Below are 15,420 nucleotides of genomic sequence, written 5' to 3' on the forward strand. Positions count from 1 at the left end.
CACTGTGGTTTTTATTTGTATTTCCCTGATGCGAAGTGATGTGGAGCATTTTTTCATGTGTCTGCTGGCCATTTGGATGTCCTTTTTTGAGAAATGTCTTTTCATGTCTTCTACTCATTTCTTGTTTGGATTATTTGTTCTTTGGGTGTTGAGTTTGATAAGTTTATTATAGGTTTTGGATACTAGCCCTTTATCTGAAATGTCATTTGCAAATATCATCTCCCATTGTGTTAGTTGTCTTTTGGTTTTATTGACTGTTTCCTTTGTTGTGCAAAAACTTGATGGAGTCCCAGTAGTTCATTTTTGCTTTTATTTCCCTTGCCTTTGGAGACATGTCTAGCAAGAAGTTGCTATGGCCGAGGTCACAGAGGTTGCTGCCTGCATTTTCCTTTAGGATTTTGATGGATTCTTATCTCAGTTTGGGTCTTTCATCCATTTTGAGTCTGTTTTTGTATATGGTGTAAGAAAAGTACAGTTTCATTCTTCTGCATGTGGCTGTCCAATTTTCCCACCAACATTTGTTGAAGAGACTCTTTTTTACCATTGGATAGTCTTTCCTACTTTGTCAGGATTGGTTGACCGCAGAGTTGAGGGTCTATTTTTGAGTTCTCTATTCTGTTCCATTGATCTATGTGTCTATTTTTGTGCCATACTGTCTTAATGATTACAGCTTTGTAATAGAGTTTGAAGTTAGGGATTGTGATGCCACCAGCTTTGGTTTTCTTTTTCAACATCCCTTTGGCTATTCAGGGTCTTTTCTGGTTCTTTACAAATTTTAGGATTATTTGTTTCAGCTCTGTGAAAAAAGTTGATGATATTTTGATAGGGAATGCATTGAATGTATAGATTGCTCTGGGTAGCATAAACATTTTAGCAATATTTATTCTTCCAATCCATGAGCATGGAATGTTTTTCCATTTATTTGTGTCTTCCTCAATTTCTTTCATGAGTGTTCTGTAGTTTTCTGAGTACAGATTGTTTCTTTGCCTCTTTGGTTAGATTTATTCCTAGGTATCTTACAGTTTTTGGTGCAGTTGTAAATGTGATTGACTCCTTAATTTCTCTTTCTTCTGTCTCATTGTAGCTGATTTCTGTGCATTGATTTTATATTCTGCCACTTTGCTGTATTCCTGAATGAGTTTTAGCAATTTTGGGGTGGAGTCTTTTGGGTTTTCCACAGAATATCATGTCATCTGTGAAGAGTGAGAGTTTGACTTCTTCTTTGCCTATTTGGATGCCTTTTATTTCTTTTTGTTGTCTGATTGCTGAAGCTAGGACTTCTGGTACTATGTTGAACAACAGTGGTGAGAGTAGATGTCCCTGCTGTGTTCCTGAGATTTGTTGTGAGCTTTTTATATATGACTTTTATGATATTGAGGTATGTTCCCTCTGTCCCTACACTGTGAAGAGTTTTAATCAAAAAAGGATGCTGTGGGGTACGTGGGTGTCATTAAGCGTCTCCCTTTGGCTGAGGTCATGATCCCAGGGTCCTAGGATCAAACCCCACATCAGGCTCCCTGCTCAGTGGGAAGCCTGCTTTTCCTTCTCTGACCCCCCCACCCCCAACCTGCTTGTGTTTCCACTCTTGCTGTGTCTCTGTCAAATAAATAAACCAAATCTTAAAAAAACAAAAAACAAAAAAAACCACAAACCAGAAAGGATGCTGTACTTTATCAGATGCTTTTTCTACATTTATTGAGAGGATCATATGGTTCTTGTCCTTTCTTTCATTAATGTAGTATATCACATTGGTTGATTTGAGGATGTTGAACTACTCTTGCAGCCCAGGAATAAATCCTACTTGGTCATTGTGAATTATCTTTTGAATGTACTGTTGGATCATATTGGCTATTAACTTGGTGAGAATTTTTACATCCATGTAATTCAGGGATATTGGTCTGTAATTCTCCTTTTTGGTGGGGTCTTTTTCTGGTTCTGGGATCGAGAGACCTCATAGAAAACGTTTGGAAATTTTCCTTTCATTTCTATTTTTTGAAACAGCTTCCGAAGAATAGGTTTAATTCTTCTTTAAATGTTTGGTAGAATTCCTCTGGGAAGCCATCTGGCCCTGGATGGTTGTTTTTGGGGAGATCTTTGATTACTGCTTCAGTTTTCTTGCTGGTTATGGGTGGGTCTGTTCAGGTTTTCTCTTTCTTCCCATTTGGTAGTTTATATGTCTCTAAGAATGCATCCATTTCTTCCAGATTGCTTAATTTGTTGGCATATAGCTGCTGATAATATGTTTTTATAACATATTTGTGTTTCTTTGGTGTTGGTTGACTCCATATATATTTAATGTAATTAACCAGTAGAATTTTGTTAACTACTTTTTTCCCAGTTTTTCCTTAGTAGTTGCTTTAGGGATTTAGAGCAACTATAGTTGTCTAATACAGTATTTCTCCTTATTGTGATCAACTTTGGGTTGACTTAATTTTAGTAAAATATAACAAATTTGCTTTAATATAGCCCCATTATTTCTTTACTCTTTCTTTTATATCTAGGTCTATGTTTATATATATATATATATAAATATATCATACCTAAGTATGTTGTAATTTCAATAATATTATATTATAATTATTGATTAAGATAATCTTATATTTTCCAAGATAAATATATCTTTTATGTCTATGTAAATATTTGGCATTTCCTTTAATTCAGAAGTGCTTTATTATTTTTTATAAAGAAGGTCTGCTAGCAACAGATTTTTTCAGTTTTTGTTTATCTGGGAATGTCCTTATTTCCCCTGCATTTGTAGAAGATAAGTTTGCTGTATTTAGAATTAGAGATACTATTCGTTTAGCCCTTTGAGTGTGTTCTTTCCCTATCTTTGGCCTGGCCTGGTTTCTGATGAGAAGTTGGCTCCTAATCATATTCTTGTTCTACTATTCATGAGGAGTCATTTTCTCTTACTGCTTTCTTGAGACTTTTTGTCTTTTAGCAGTTTGACTACAGTGTGTCTAGATGTGGATCTTTTTGTGCTTATCTTACTTGGGATTTGTTTTTCTTCTTGCATGTATAAATTAATGTTGTCAAATTTGGGAAGTTTTTTTGTCTTTTAAAAGATTTTATTTATTTATGGGAAGGAGAGAGCGTGGATGTGCATGGTGGGGAGGAGCAGTGGGAGAGGGAGAAGCAGCCTTTTCTCTGAGCAGGGAGACTGGTGTGGGGTTCAATCCCAGGACCCCGGGATCATGACCTGAACTAGAGGCAGAGTGATTTCTCTAAGGTTTACAATATGAATTTTTAACTTATCAAAAATCTTTCTTCAAATAATTTTCTGTCACTTCACATATAATATGAGGCCCTTATGAGAGCACAATTCCATTTTTCATCTCTTTTCCTTTGTGTTGTTTTGTCCTGTGTTTGACTTAAACATATACTATTTAGCTCCTCATTAGTTTTTATTTTTGATTTAAACAGTTTTTTTTTTAAAGATTTTATTTATTAATTTGACAGAGAGAAATCACAAGTAGATGGAGAGGCAGCCAGAGAGAGAGAGAGGGAAGCAGTCCCCCGATGTGGGACTCGATCCCAGGACCCTGAGATCATGACCTGAGCCGAAGGCAGTGGCCTAACCCACTGAGCCACCCAGGCGCCCCTGATTTAAACAATTTTAAATAAATGAAAAAATGGGGAAAATTTTCTTTTTTTCTGTTTTAAGTCACTCTTAAAAAACTGTGGTAAAAGAGGAATGCCTGGCTGGCTTAGTGTGTAGAGCTTGTAACTCAGTCTTGGGGTTGTGAGTTCAAGCCCCACATTAGGCATGGAACCTATTTAAAAAAATAAAATGGTGGTAAAAGAAACATTAAATTTTTTGTTAAGTTCATTACCTTTTGATAGGTGCCATTCTAATGGATATAAGCTGATATGTTGAGTAGTTTTGATTTCTGATTTGTTGAGTGTTTTTTATCATGGAAGGTTGTTGAATTTTGCCAAATACTTTTCTGCATCAATTGAGATGATCATGTGGTTTTCATAATGATTGCTTCCTCCCCCCCCCCCCCCCCCAGAGGGGGAGAGAGAGAGAGAGAAAGAGAGAGTAAGAGAGAGTGAGTGTGAACTGGAGATGAGGGGCAGAAGGAGAGAGGGAATCCTAAGTAGGCATAAGCCCAACAGGGGTCTGATCTCAGTGACCCTGAGATCATGACCTGAGCGGAAATTAAGAGACAGATGCTTAACTTACTCAGCCAGTTAGGTGCCCCTAAATTATTACTTTTTATTTGTTGGACTATTATTATGTTCCTGGTATAAATTCCACTTGGTAATGGTCTGTAATTCTTTTAATGTGCTGTGAATTTGGTTTGCTGGTATTTTGCTGAGGATTTTTACATCAGTACTCATTAAGGATATTGATCTGTGCTTTTCATGTTTTATTTTTGTGTAATTTTTGTATCATAGTAATGCTGGCCTCACAGAGAGTAAGTTTCTAAGTGTTCCTTCCTCTGTAGTTTTTTGGGAGAGTTAGAGAGTGTTGGTGCTAATTCTTTCTTAGATGTTTGATGTTTGATAGAATTCTCCAGTGAAGCCCTGTAGTTCTGGGCTTTGTTGTTGTTGTTGAGATGGTTTTGCTTACTGCTTCAATCTCCTTAATTACAATTCTGCTGAGATCTTTAATTTTTTCATGATTCAGTCTTGGTAGGTCATATGTTTCTAAGAATTTAACCATTTCTTCTGTGTTATCTAATATGTTGGTTTATAACTATTCATAGTAATCTCCTATAATTCTTTTTATTTCTGTGACCCACTAATTTTTAATGTCCCCTCTTTCATTTCTAATTTTAGTTGAGTTCCTCTTTCTCTCTCTCTCTCAAGTCTAGCTAAGAGTTTGTTAATTCTGTTGGTCTTTTCAAAAAACAAACTGGGTTTTTGTCTTAGTCTGTTTAGGTTGCTGTAACAAAACACCACAGACTGGGTACTTATAAACAACAAATTTGTTTTCCAGTTCTGGAAGCTTGGAAGTCCAAGGTTGAAGGTGCTGGGATGGTTATATTAAGGTAGAAGCTTTCTTTCTTGTTCATAGTGGGTACCTTGCTGGGTCCTCAAATGGAGGAAGGGGCTAGAGATCTCTTTAGCACTTCTTTTATGAGGCAGAATCATAAGGGCTCCTTAGTTGTTTAAGGAGTTAGACTTGTTTTGGTATGCAGTTTAAGTTATCTTGTGGATTGGCTCCGTGTTTGTAAGACTCGTTTTTAATTTCCTTTTTGGAGAATGCAAAGTAGAATTTATATTTTGTTGATGTAGTATCCTTTCTAAAACAAGGTCATTGAGGGATCTCTGTTGGTGATCTTTGTATTGTGAGAGTTCTCTTAGCTTCTCTTAGTGGGAAAGATTCTCAGTCGCATGGGTTCTCCGGGAGTTGTTCTTTTTCATCTCCCTTGTAATTTTTTTTCCTAAGAAATTGATTTTGTTAGGTTTTTTAAATGATGCAGAGATTGGTATTCGGCTAAATACCTAAGGGAGTTCCCATGTAGATTGCTAGGGCTCTTTTTCTGCTAGCTTTCTTCTCACAGGTATTCTGTGATGCAGATTTTATTTGCATTACCTCCCAAATTCCCATCTCTGTTTCTTCAACTCAGCAATGTTATTGGCCTGTGTTTGAGTTTACCTTTCCCTGTGTTAATAATCTGGGCATAGCCTCTAGATCTAAATCATGGGTGACAGTAGGGCTTATCTCACATCCTCCCCTTTTCTTAGAAATCTCAGTCCTGAAATGCCTGATACCTAACATTTGAAAATAGTTGTTTTCTATGCATAGAAACTTATAGACTGAGTTTTCTAGTTGTTTACTGCAGATCGATAATTCTGCATCCTGCTACTTGCTTATGGTTGGAAGTGGAAATTCTGTCTTGAAATTCTTTGAATATTCAGTAGCCTTTAACATGGTCGGTTACTACCTTCTTGTCCTTTGTGTCAGCATTTTGTAAATATAATTTCCTGAGATCTGTTTTCTCTTTGACCCTTATTTCTTAGACATTTCATAATCAAATGATATTTAATCAAAACCAGTTTCTGTTGATAATGTCTCTTTAATATGTTAAATATTTTCTCTTCATTCTTACTGCTAATACTTATTCTATGCATCCATATTTTGAATCTGCTTCTAACTACAGTTTGTCTTCTCACTTTAGCTTACTGTATATCTTTCCACTGCATTAGAGGAGAAGTGATTTTTTATTTTTTTGAATATTGTTAACACATAGTGTTACATTATTTCAGGAATATCCATAGTGAACATAGTACACATAGGTTCACATAGTGGCTCAGCAAGTTTATACATTATGCTATGGCTACCACAAGTGTAGCTACCATTTGTCTCTATATATCACTATTATATCATCAACTATGATCATTATGCTGTGTTTTTTATTACCATGACTTATTCATTCCGTACTAGAAGCCTGTATTTCCCACCCTGCCTCACCCATTTTGCCCAGTCCCCCACTCCTCTCCCCTCCAACAGCCATCAGTTTTTTCTTTGTATTTATAGGTCTGATTTTGACTTTTATTTATTCATTTTTTTTTTGAAGATTCCATGTATGAGTGAAATCATGTGGTATTTGCCTTTCTCAGCCTGACTTGAAATAAGTTAGTATGATAACCACTAGGTCCATTCATGTCATCTGAAATGGCAACATCTCAACTTTTTTTATGGCTATGTAATATTTCTCTGTGTGTGTGTGTGTGTGTGTGTGTGTGTGCACATATAACATATATTCATTACCCATTCAAAAACTGATAAACACTTAAGTTGCTTTCACATTTTGGCTGTTGTAAATAATGCTGTGATACACATAGGAGTACCTTTTTGTTTGTTTGTTTGTTTATTTATTTATTTAAGATTTTGTTTATTTATTTGAGATCACAAGTAGGCAGACAGGCAGACAGAGAGAGAGAGAGGAAGGGAAGCAGGCTCCCCGCTGAGCAGAGAGCCCGATGCGGGGCTCGATCCCAGGACCCTGAGACCATGACCTGAGCTGAAGGCAGAGGCTTAACCCACTGAGCCACCCAGGCGACCCGCTCTCTTTTTTTGAATTAGTGTTTTCATTTTCTTTGGGTTAATACTCAGTAGTAGAATTACTGGAGCATATGGTATTTCTGCCGTATTCTTGCCAGTTCTTGTTATTTATTAAGTTTTTGATTTTAGCCATTCTGGCAGGTGTGAGGTGATAACTCATTGTGGTTTTGATTTGCATTTTTCATGATTAGTGATGTTGAGCATCTTTTTATGTGTCTTGTTGGTCATCTGAATGTCTTTGGAGAAAGGGCTGTTCAGATCCTATGCTCTTTTTAAATCAGATTGTTTATTATTATTGTTATTTTTTGGTGTTGTGTAAGTTCTTAAGTTTGTATATTAACCCCTTATTGGATACATCATTTGCAAATATCTTCTTCCATTTAGTAGGTTCTCTTTTTTTTGTTGTTGATTTGTTTCCTTTGCTGTGCAAAAGGTTTTTATTTTGATGTAGTCCCAGTAGTTTATTTTTGTTTTTGGTTCTCTTGACAAATTCACATATCTAGAAAAATGTTGTTATGGTTAATATCAGAGAAATTAGTGCTTATATTTTCTTCTAGGATTTTTATGGTTTCAGGTCTCACATTTAAATCTTGAATCCATTTCAAATTTATTTTTGTGTATGGTATTAAAAGGTGATCTGGTTTCATTTTTTACATGTAGCCATGCGGTTTTCCCAGCACCAATTTTTGAAGAGACTGTCTTTTCCCCATTGTGTCATTTTGCCTCCTTTGTCATTGGTTAATTGACTGTACAATTGTGAGTTTATCTGGGCTTTCTGTTCTGTTCTGTTGATCTATATGTCTGTGTACTGTGCTGGTACCATTATTGTTTTGATTACTACAGTTTTAAAATGTATAATTGTGATATCTCTGGCTTTGTTCTTCTTTCTCAAGATTGTTTTGGCTATTCAGTGTCTTTTGTGGTTCCATACAAATTGAGGATTATTTGTTCTAGTTTTAACAAAAATGTTGTTGGCATTTTGATTGGGACTGTGAATCTGTAGATTGCTTGGGGTAGAATGGGCATTTGAACAATATTTGTTCTTTTGATCCATGAGTGTAGAATTTTTTTCTATTTGTGTCATCTTTAATTCCTTTAATTAATGCTTTATAGTTTTTGAAGTATAGGTCTTTCACCTCTTTGGATATGTTTGTTCCTAGGCATTTTATTCTTTTTTGGTGCAGTTATAAATTGTGTTTTCTTAATTTTTCTTTCTGCTACTTTGCTATTAGTATATAGAAATGCTACCAATTTCTAGGTATTAGTTTTGTGTCCTGCAGGTTTACTGAATTCATTCTTACTTCTTTTAGTTTTTTTATGGAGTCATTAGAATTTTGTATGTACAGTGTTTATGTTCCTTGCAAATAGTGACAATTTAACTTTTTCTTTACCAATATGGATGCCTCTTATTTCTTTTCCTTGTCTGATTGCTATGGCTTGGATTTCCACTACTATGTTGAATAAAAGTGGTGCAAGTGGATGGATATCTTTGTCTTGTTCCTGATCTTGAAGGAAAAGCTCTCAATTTTTCACTATTAACTGTGATGTTAGCTGTGGATATTTCATAAAAGGCCTTTATTGTGTTGAGTTATTTCCTTCTTTTTTTTTTTTTAGTAAATTTGGTCTGTATTATTCCAGTACATTATTTTAGGCTTAAAATACTACAAATATATAAAATACTTTATATTTCTATAATTCTATAATTTTCTAATATTCAGCATTATGAGATATATACATACCAATATATAGTTATAAATGACTACATAAATGTGCATATGTTCCTATATACAAGCATACCTATATAAAAACATGTATATGTATACATATACACACATATGTATATGCATGCATATATAACATCTATGTACATGCATTAAATGTATATAGACATGTACAATATATATGTATTATTTCATATAGATATATATATGCATATGTTTATTCTTTTGTTCTATTCTAGTAAAATTTTTCTAATTTATTTTTAATATAATTTTTATTTTTTATAAACATATATTTTTATCCCCAGGGGTACAGGTCTGTGAATCACCAGGTTTACACACTTCACAGCACTCACCAAAGCACATACCCTCCCCAATGTCCATAAAACCACCCCCTTCTCCCAAACCCCCTCCCCCCAGCAACCCTCAGTTTGTTTTGTGAGATTGGTTTGTCTCCCTCCCAATCCCATCTTCTTTCATTTATTCTTCTCGTACCCACTTAAGCCCCCATGTTGCATCACCACTTCCTCATATCAGGGAGATCATATGATAGTTGTCTTTCTCCACTTGACTTATTTCGCTAAGCATGATACGCTCTAGTTCCATCCATGTTGTCACAAATGGCAAGATTTCATTTCTTTTGATGGCTGCATAGTATTCCATTGTGTATATATACCACATCTTCTTGATCCATTCATCTGTTGATGGACATCTAGGTTCTTTCCATAGTTTGGCTATTGTGGACATTGCTGCTATAAACATTCGGGTGCACGTGCCCCTTTGGATCACTACGTTTGTATCTTTAGGGTAAATACCCAATAGTGCAATTGCTGGGTCATAGGGCAGTTCTATTTTCAACATTTTGAGGAACCTCCATGCTGTTTTCCAGAGAGGTTGCACCAGCTTGCATTCCCACCAAAAGTGTAGGAGGGTTCCCCTTTCTCCGCATCCTCGCCAGCATCTGTCATTTCCTGACTTGTTGATTTTAGCCATTCTGACTGGTGTGAGGTGATATCTTATTGTGGTTTTGATTTGTATTTCCCTGATGCCGAGTGATATGGAGCACTTTTTCATGTGTCTGTTGGCCATCTGGATGTCTTCTTTGCAGAAATGTCTGTTCATGTCTTGTGCCCATTTCTTGATTGGATTATTTGTTCTTTGGGTGTTGAGTTTGCTAAGTTCTTTATAGATTCTGGACACTAGTCCTTTATCTGATATGTCGTTTGCAAATATCTTCTCCCATTCTGTCAGTTGTCTTTTGATTTTGTTAACTGTTTCCTTTGCTGTGCAAAAGCTTTGGATCTTGATGAAATCCCAATAGTTCATTTTTGCCCTTGCTTCCCTTGCCTTTGGCGTTGTTCCTAGGAAGATGTTGCTGCGGCTGAGGTCGAAGAGGTTGCTGCCTGTGTTCTCCTCAAGGATTTTGATGGATTCCTTTCGCACATTGAGGTCCTTCATCCATTTTGAGTCTATTTTCGTGTGTGGTGTAAGGAAGTGGTCCAATTTCATTTTTCTGCATGTGGCTGTCCAATTTTCCCAGCACCATTTATTGAAGAGGCTGTCTTTTTTCCATTGGACATTCTTTCCTGCTTTGTCGAAGATTAGTTGACCATAGAGTTGAGAGTCTATTTCTGGGCTCTCTATTCTGTTCCATTGATCTATGGGTCTGTTTTTGTGCCGGTACCATGCTGTCTTGATGATGACAGCTTTGTAATAGAGCTTGAAGTCCGGGATTGTGATGCCACCAACGTTGGCTTTCTTTTTCAATATCCCTTTAGCTATTCGAGGTCTTTTCTGGTTCCATATAAATTTTAGAATTATCTAAGCCCACTTTGTTGAGAGTTTTTATCTTGAGTGGGTGGTGAATTTGGTCCCATGTTTTCTTAGCATCAATTGAGATGATCATACGATTTTTATCCTTTGTTTTGTTTATGTGGTGTATCGTGTTGATTGATTTGTGAATATCGAACCATCCTTGCATCCCTGGAATAAATCCTACTTGATCATGGTGAATGATCTTTTTAATATATTGTTGTATGTGTTTAATATTTTGTTGAGGATTTTTACATCTGTGTTCATCAGGGAAATTGGCCTGTCATTTTCTTTTTTTGTATCATCTTTGGTTTTGGTATCAGGGTCATGCTGACCTTGTGGAATGTATTTGGAAGCTTTTCTTCCTCTACTGTTTCTTGTGATAATTTGAAGAGAATAGGTATTAACTATTCTTTAAATGATAGAATTCACCTGTAAAGCCATCTGGTCCTAGACCTTTATTTTTTGGTAATGTTTTGATTAAATCAGGTCAGTTTTGTTCTTAGTAATTGGTCTGTTCGGATTTTCTATGTGGGAAATGATCATTTTTAAATAGAGCTCCTTAACGGGTTTATAAAACTTTTTAAAAACCTGACCCTGCTTACCTTTATATTCTGGTCACTTTTTCTTGTATATACTAAATTTTTTTGATTCTTCATGCATGGTGCTTTATTTGTATTGAATTAATTTTGTTCTATCAAATACACTGTGCATAATCCCTCTCACCTCTTGATTCCAGTTATCTGCATATGCCATACATGTAGATGATTTTAAGAAGGCAAAACAAAATGAAAACACATTTTTTTACAGCAATCAGTCAGATAGAGTATAAAACTAAAACCTCATAAATGAAGTCAAAATACAAGTGAAAATATTTACAACTTAAACAAAGGCCAATTTATCTTATGTGCAGATAAGAAAAAGACCAAAAAAAAACCAGTAGAAAAATGAGCAAAGAAAATGCATAAATGGTCTAGTTTCATGATAATGTTAGAAGATACTGTTTTACTGATGATAAGAGAGATGAAGATTAAATTTATTCTGAATAACAAATTCTTAGCTAATATATGACTAATATCCAAATATATAGTTAAGAACTTTGTTGGTGGAACTGTAAAAAAGAGGCTCTCTCTTCTATTAATGGTAGGAGAATAAATTGGTACGAGCCCACTGGAGGGCAGTTTGCTAATATTATCAGTATACATATATATTTATATAACATACTGTTATAGTAGATAAAATGTAGAATGTAATCAATAGCTTCAGTAATTATGTAGTTATTATAGTGATTTTGTTAGTTACATTGCATTATTTGTTATGACATACGATTATGCCTATGGTATATATACCTGTTTGTCAACATATATGCTTCTGTATTTTTTTGTGTGGGTGTATGTGTGGTCTCTGGACCTCACAGTTTCACTTCTGGGATTTTATCATGCAGATATACTGGCACATGTGTGAACTGACTTATATACACATTTATCCAGTACCGTGTTGTTTATAGTAGAAAAAGGAAACTTAGATATCCATAAATAACTGATTGGTGAGTAAGAGATGCTACATCTTTGCAATAATATAGGATATAGATGTAAGAAAGAATGAGGAAGCTTTCTATGTACTTCAACATAGGCTACATGTTGTTAAGTGAAAACAGCATAGTATTTAATAGTGTGGATAGAAAAGAGTGTGTATAGAATGCTATATTGTGTGTTAAGGGAGAGAAATAAAAATATATATTCATATTTGTATAAAGATTTATTTCATAAGGTAATAAAACTAGTTATTTCAGGTGTTTCTGGGCAGATTAGAAGAGATGTTGAAAGGAGCTTGTTTACCTTATTTTTAAAAAATTTATTGTTTATTTTTGAACTATGTGAACATATTGCCTCTTAAAAATAAAATAAAAAATTTTATAAAAGGTCTTAAGGAAAATATTTTCTTTCTCTTTTTTTTTCTCATTAGTAAGCTGAAAAAGCTGAGTGAAGACAGTTTGACTAAGCAGCCTGAAGAAGTTTTTGATGTATTAGAAAAACTTGGAGAAGGGTAAGTACAAAAAATACAAAAGTAGCCTTAGGTAATGATAAAAAATTTATAAAATACTATATAATCTTTCATTAGAGTATATTTTCTTAAGTTGAATAGAAGTAATATAGTGGGAAAACACGTCAACATCATAAAGGTCATATATGACATGCCCACAGCAAACATCGTATTCAGTGGTGAAAACTGAAAGCTTTTCTTCTAAGTTCAGGTGTATGATACAGATGAACACTCTCACTGCTTTTATTTAACATGGTATGGGAAGTCCTAGCTAGAGTAACTAGGAAAGAAAAAGAAATAAAAATATCGAAACTGTCTCTATTTGCTGATGTCATGATATTATATATAGAAAATCTCAATCCATCAAAAAGTTGTTAGAATTAATAAAATAAGTAATAAATGCATTATAGTTACATCAAAAAGAAGGAAATACCTAGGTTAAGTTTAACCAGAGAGGTGAAAGATCTGTTTACTGAAAACTGGAAGACGTTGATGAAGAATTTGAAGAAACAAATAAATGGAAAGATACTCTGTGCTCATAGATTGGGAAGATTCATATTGGTAAATATCACTGTTACCAAAAGCAGTGTATAGATTCAGTGCAATCCCTAACAAAATACCAATGGCATTTTTCACAGAAGTAGAACAAACAGTTGTATAATTTGTCTGGAACCACAGAAGATCCCAAATAGCTAAAGCAGTTATGAGAATGCAGAATCAAGGGCACCTGGGTGGCTCAGTGGGTTAAAGCCTCTGCCTTCGGCTCAGGTCATGGTCCCAGGGTCCTGGGATCGAACCCCGCATCGGGCTCTCTGCTCTGCAGGGTGCCTGATTCCCTTCCTCTCTCTCTGCCTGCCTCTCTGCCTGCTTGTGATCTCTGTCAAATAAATAAATTAATTTTTTTAAAAAAGTGCAGAATCAAGCTGGAGGTATTATGTTCCCTGATTTCAAACTATATTATGAAATTCTGGTGATCAAAATAGTATGGTATTGGCATAAAAGCAGATACCTAGATCAATGAAACATAATAGCCCAGAAATAAACCCATGTATATATAGCCAATTAATTTAGGACAAGGGTGCCAAGAATATACAATGGAGAAAGGATAGTTTCTTTAAGAAATTATGTTGGGAAAAATGGATAGCCACATGTAAAAGAATGAAACTGGGCCTCTTTCTTATACCATACCTAAAAATCAGCTAAAAATGGATTAAAGAGGGGCATTTGGGTGGCTCAGTGGGTTAAAGCTTCTGCCTTCAGCTCAGGTCATGATCTCAGAGTCCTGGGATTGAGCCCCGCATCAGGCTCTCTGCTCAGCGGGGAGCCTGTGTCCCTCTCTGCCTACTTGTGATCTCTCTCTCTGTCAAATAAATAAATAAAATCTTTAAAAAAATGGATTAAAGACTTGAATGTAAGACCTGAAACCGAAAACTCCAAGAAGAAAACATAGGCAGTAAGCTCCTTGACGTTGGTCTTGGCATGACTTTTTGGATTTGACACCCAAAGCAAAGTCAACAAAAGCAAAACGAAACAAACAAGTGTGACCACATCAAACTAAAAAGCTTCTTCACAGTGAAGAAAACCACCAATAAAGTGAAAAAGCAGCCTCTGGAGTGGGAGAAAATACAGATACATCTGCTAAGGGGTTAATATCTAAAACGTATAAAGAACTCATACATGTTAATAGCAAAAATCCAAACATTTCCATTAAAAAATGGGTGGAGGATCTGAATAGATGTTTTTCCAAAGAATACATCCAGATGGTGAGCAGGGACATGAAACATCACTAATCATCAGGGAAATGTAAATCATAACCACAATGAGATATCACCTCACACTTGTTACAATATTAGTTATCAAAAAGACAAGAAATAATAAGTATTGGTGAGAATGTGGAGAACAGGGAACTGCTGTGCACTGTAAGAATGAACATTGGTGCAGCCACTATAGAAAACAGTATGGAAGTTCTTCAAAATATTAAAAATAGAACTATCATATGATCAAGCAATATATATATGTATGTGTATATATACACATATGTATATAAAGGAAACAAAGTCACTGTCTTGAAGAGATATTTGCACCTATGTTCACTGCACCACTGTTTACATGGAAACAATATAAGTGTTCCATTGATGGTTGAGGGGATAAAGAAAATGTGGTATATACAGATAGTCCATAACTTACATGGTTTGATTTATGAGTTTTCAACTTTATGTTGGTGTAGAAGTCATACATATTCAGTAGAAACCATATGTTGATTTTGAATTTTAATCTTTCCTGGGCTAATGATCTATAGTATGATACCCTTCTTGTTGTAGTGGGCAGCAGAAATATGCCACAGCTCTTATTTAGCCATGCAAATGAAGGTAAACAATTGATATGCAACAATTGTGTGCTCATATAGCTGTTCTGTTTTTCACTTTCCGCACAGTATTCAACAAATTGTATGAAGTATTCAATACTTTATTATAAAATGAGCCTTGTGTTAGACGATTTTGCCCAAGTATAGGCTGGTGTTAAGTGTTCTGAGCACATTTAAGATGGGCTAGATTAAGCTACCTGTTCAGTAGATTAAATGTATTAAATGCATTTCTTTCTTGTGATATTTTGAATTTATTATGGATTTAGCAAGACATAACTTTTATAAATCAGGGAAGATTTATATATATAGTGGAATATTATTCAGTCATAAAAGGGCAATATGCTAAATGAAATAAGTCATAGTAAAATTCTGTATGATATCACTTATGTGTAGAATCTAAGAAGCCAAACTCATAGAAACAGAGAACAAATTGGTGGTTGCCAGAGTGGTGATAATGGGGAGTG

The 15,420-nt window shown here is 35.0% G+C and overlaps 1 protein-coding gene across 1 annotated transcript in view; it reads left to right on the plus strand.

The window, feature by feature from the left end:
* The window catches only part of STK3 (serine/threonine kinase 3), a 272,655-nt gene that overhangs the window by 31,050 nt on the left and 226,185 nt on the right, over positions 1 to 15,420 (plus strand). The window contains exon 2 of the mRNA XM_059165944.1: positions 12,514 to 12,594. Coding sequence (XP_059021927.1) covers positions 12,514 to 12,594 — 81 coding nt within the window. The remainder of the gene's footprint in view (positions 1 to 12,513; positions 12,595 to 15,420) is intronic.

The sequence above is a fragment of the Mustela lutreola genome, chromosome 3, assembly GCF_030435805.1.
Source record: "Mustela lutreola isolate mMusLut2 chromosome 3, mMusLut2.pri, whole genome shotgun sequence".
Lineage (NCBI taxonomy): Eukaryota > Metazoa > Chordata > Mammalia > Carnivora > Mustelidae > Mustela > Mustela lutreola.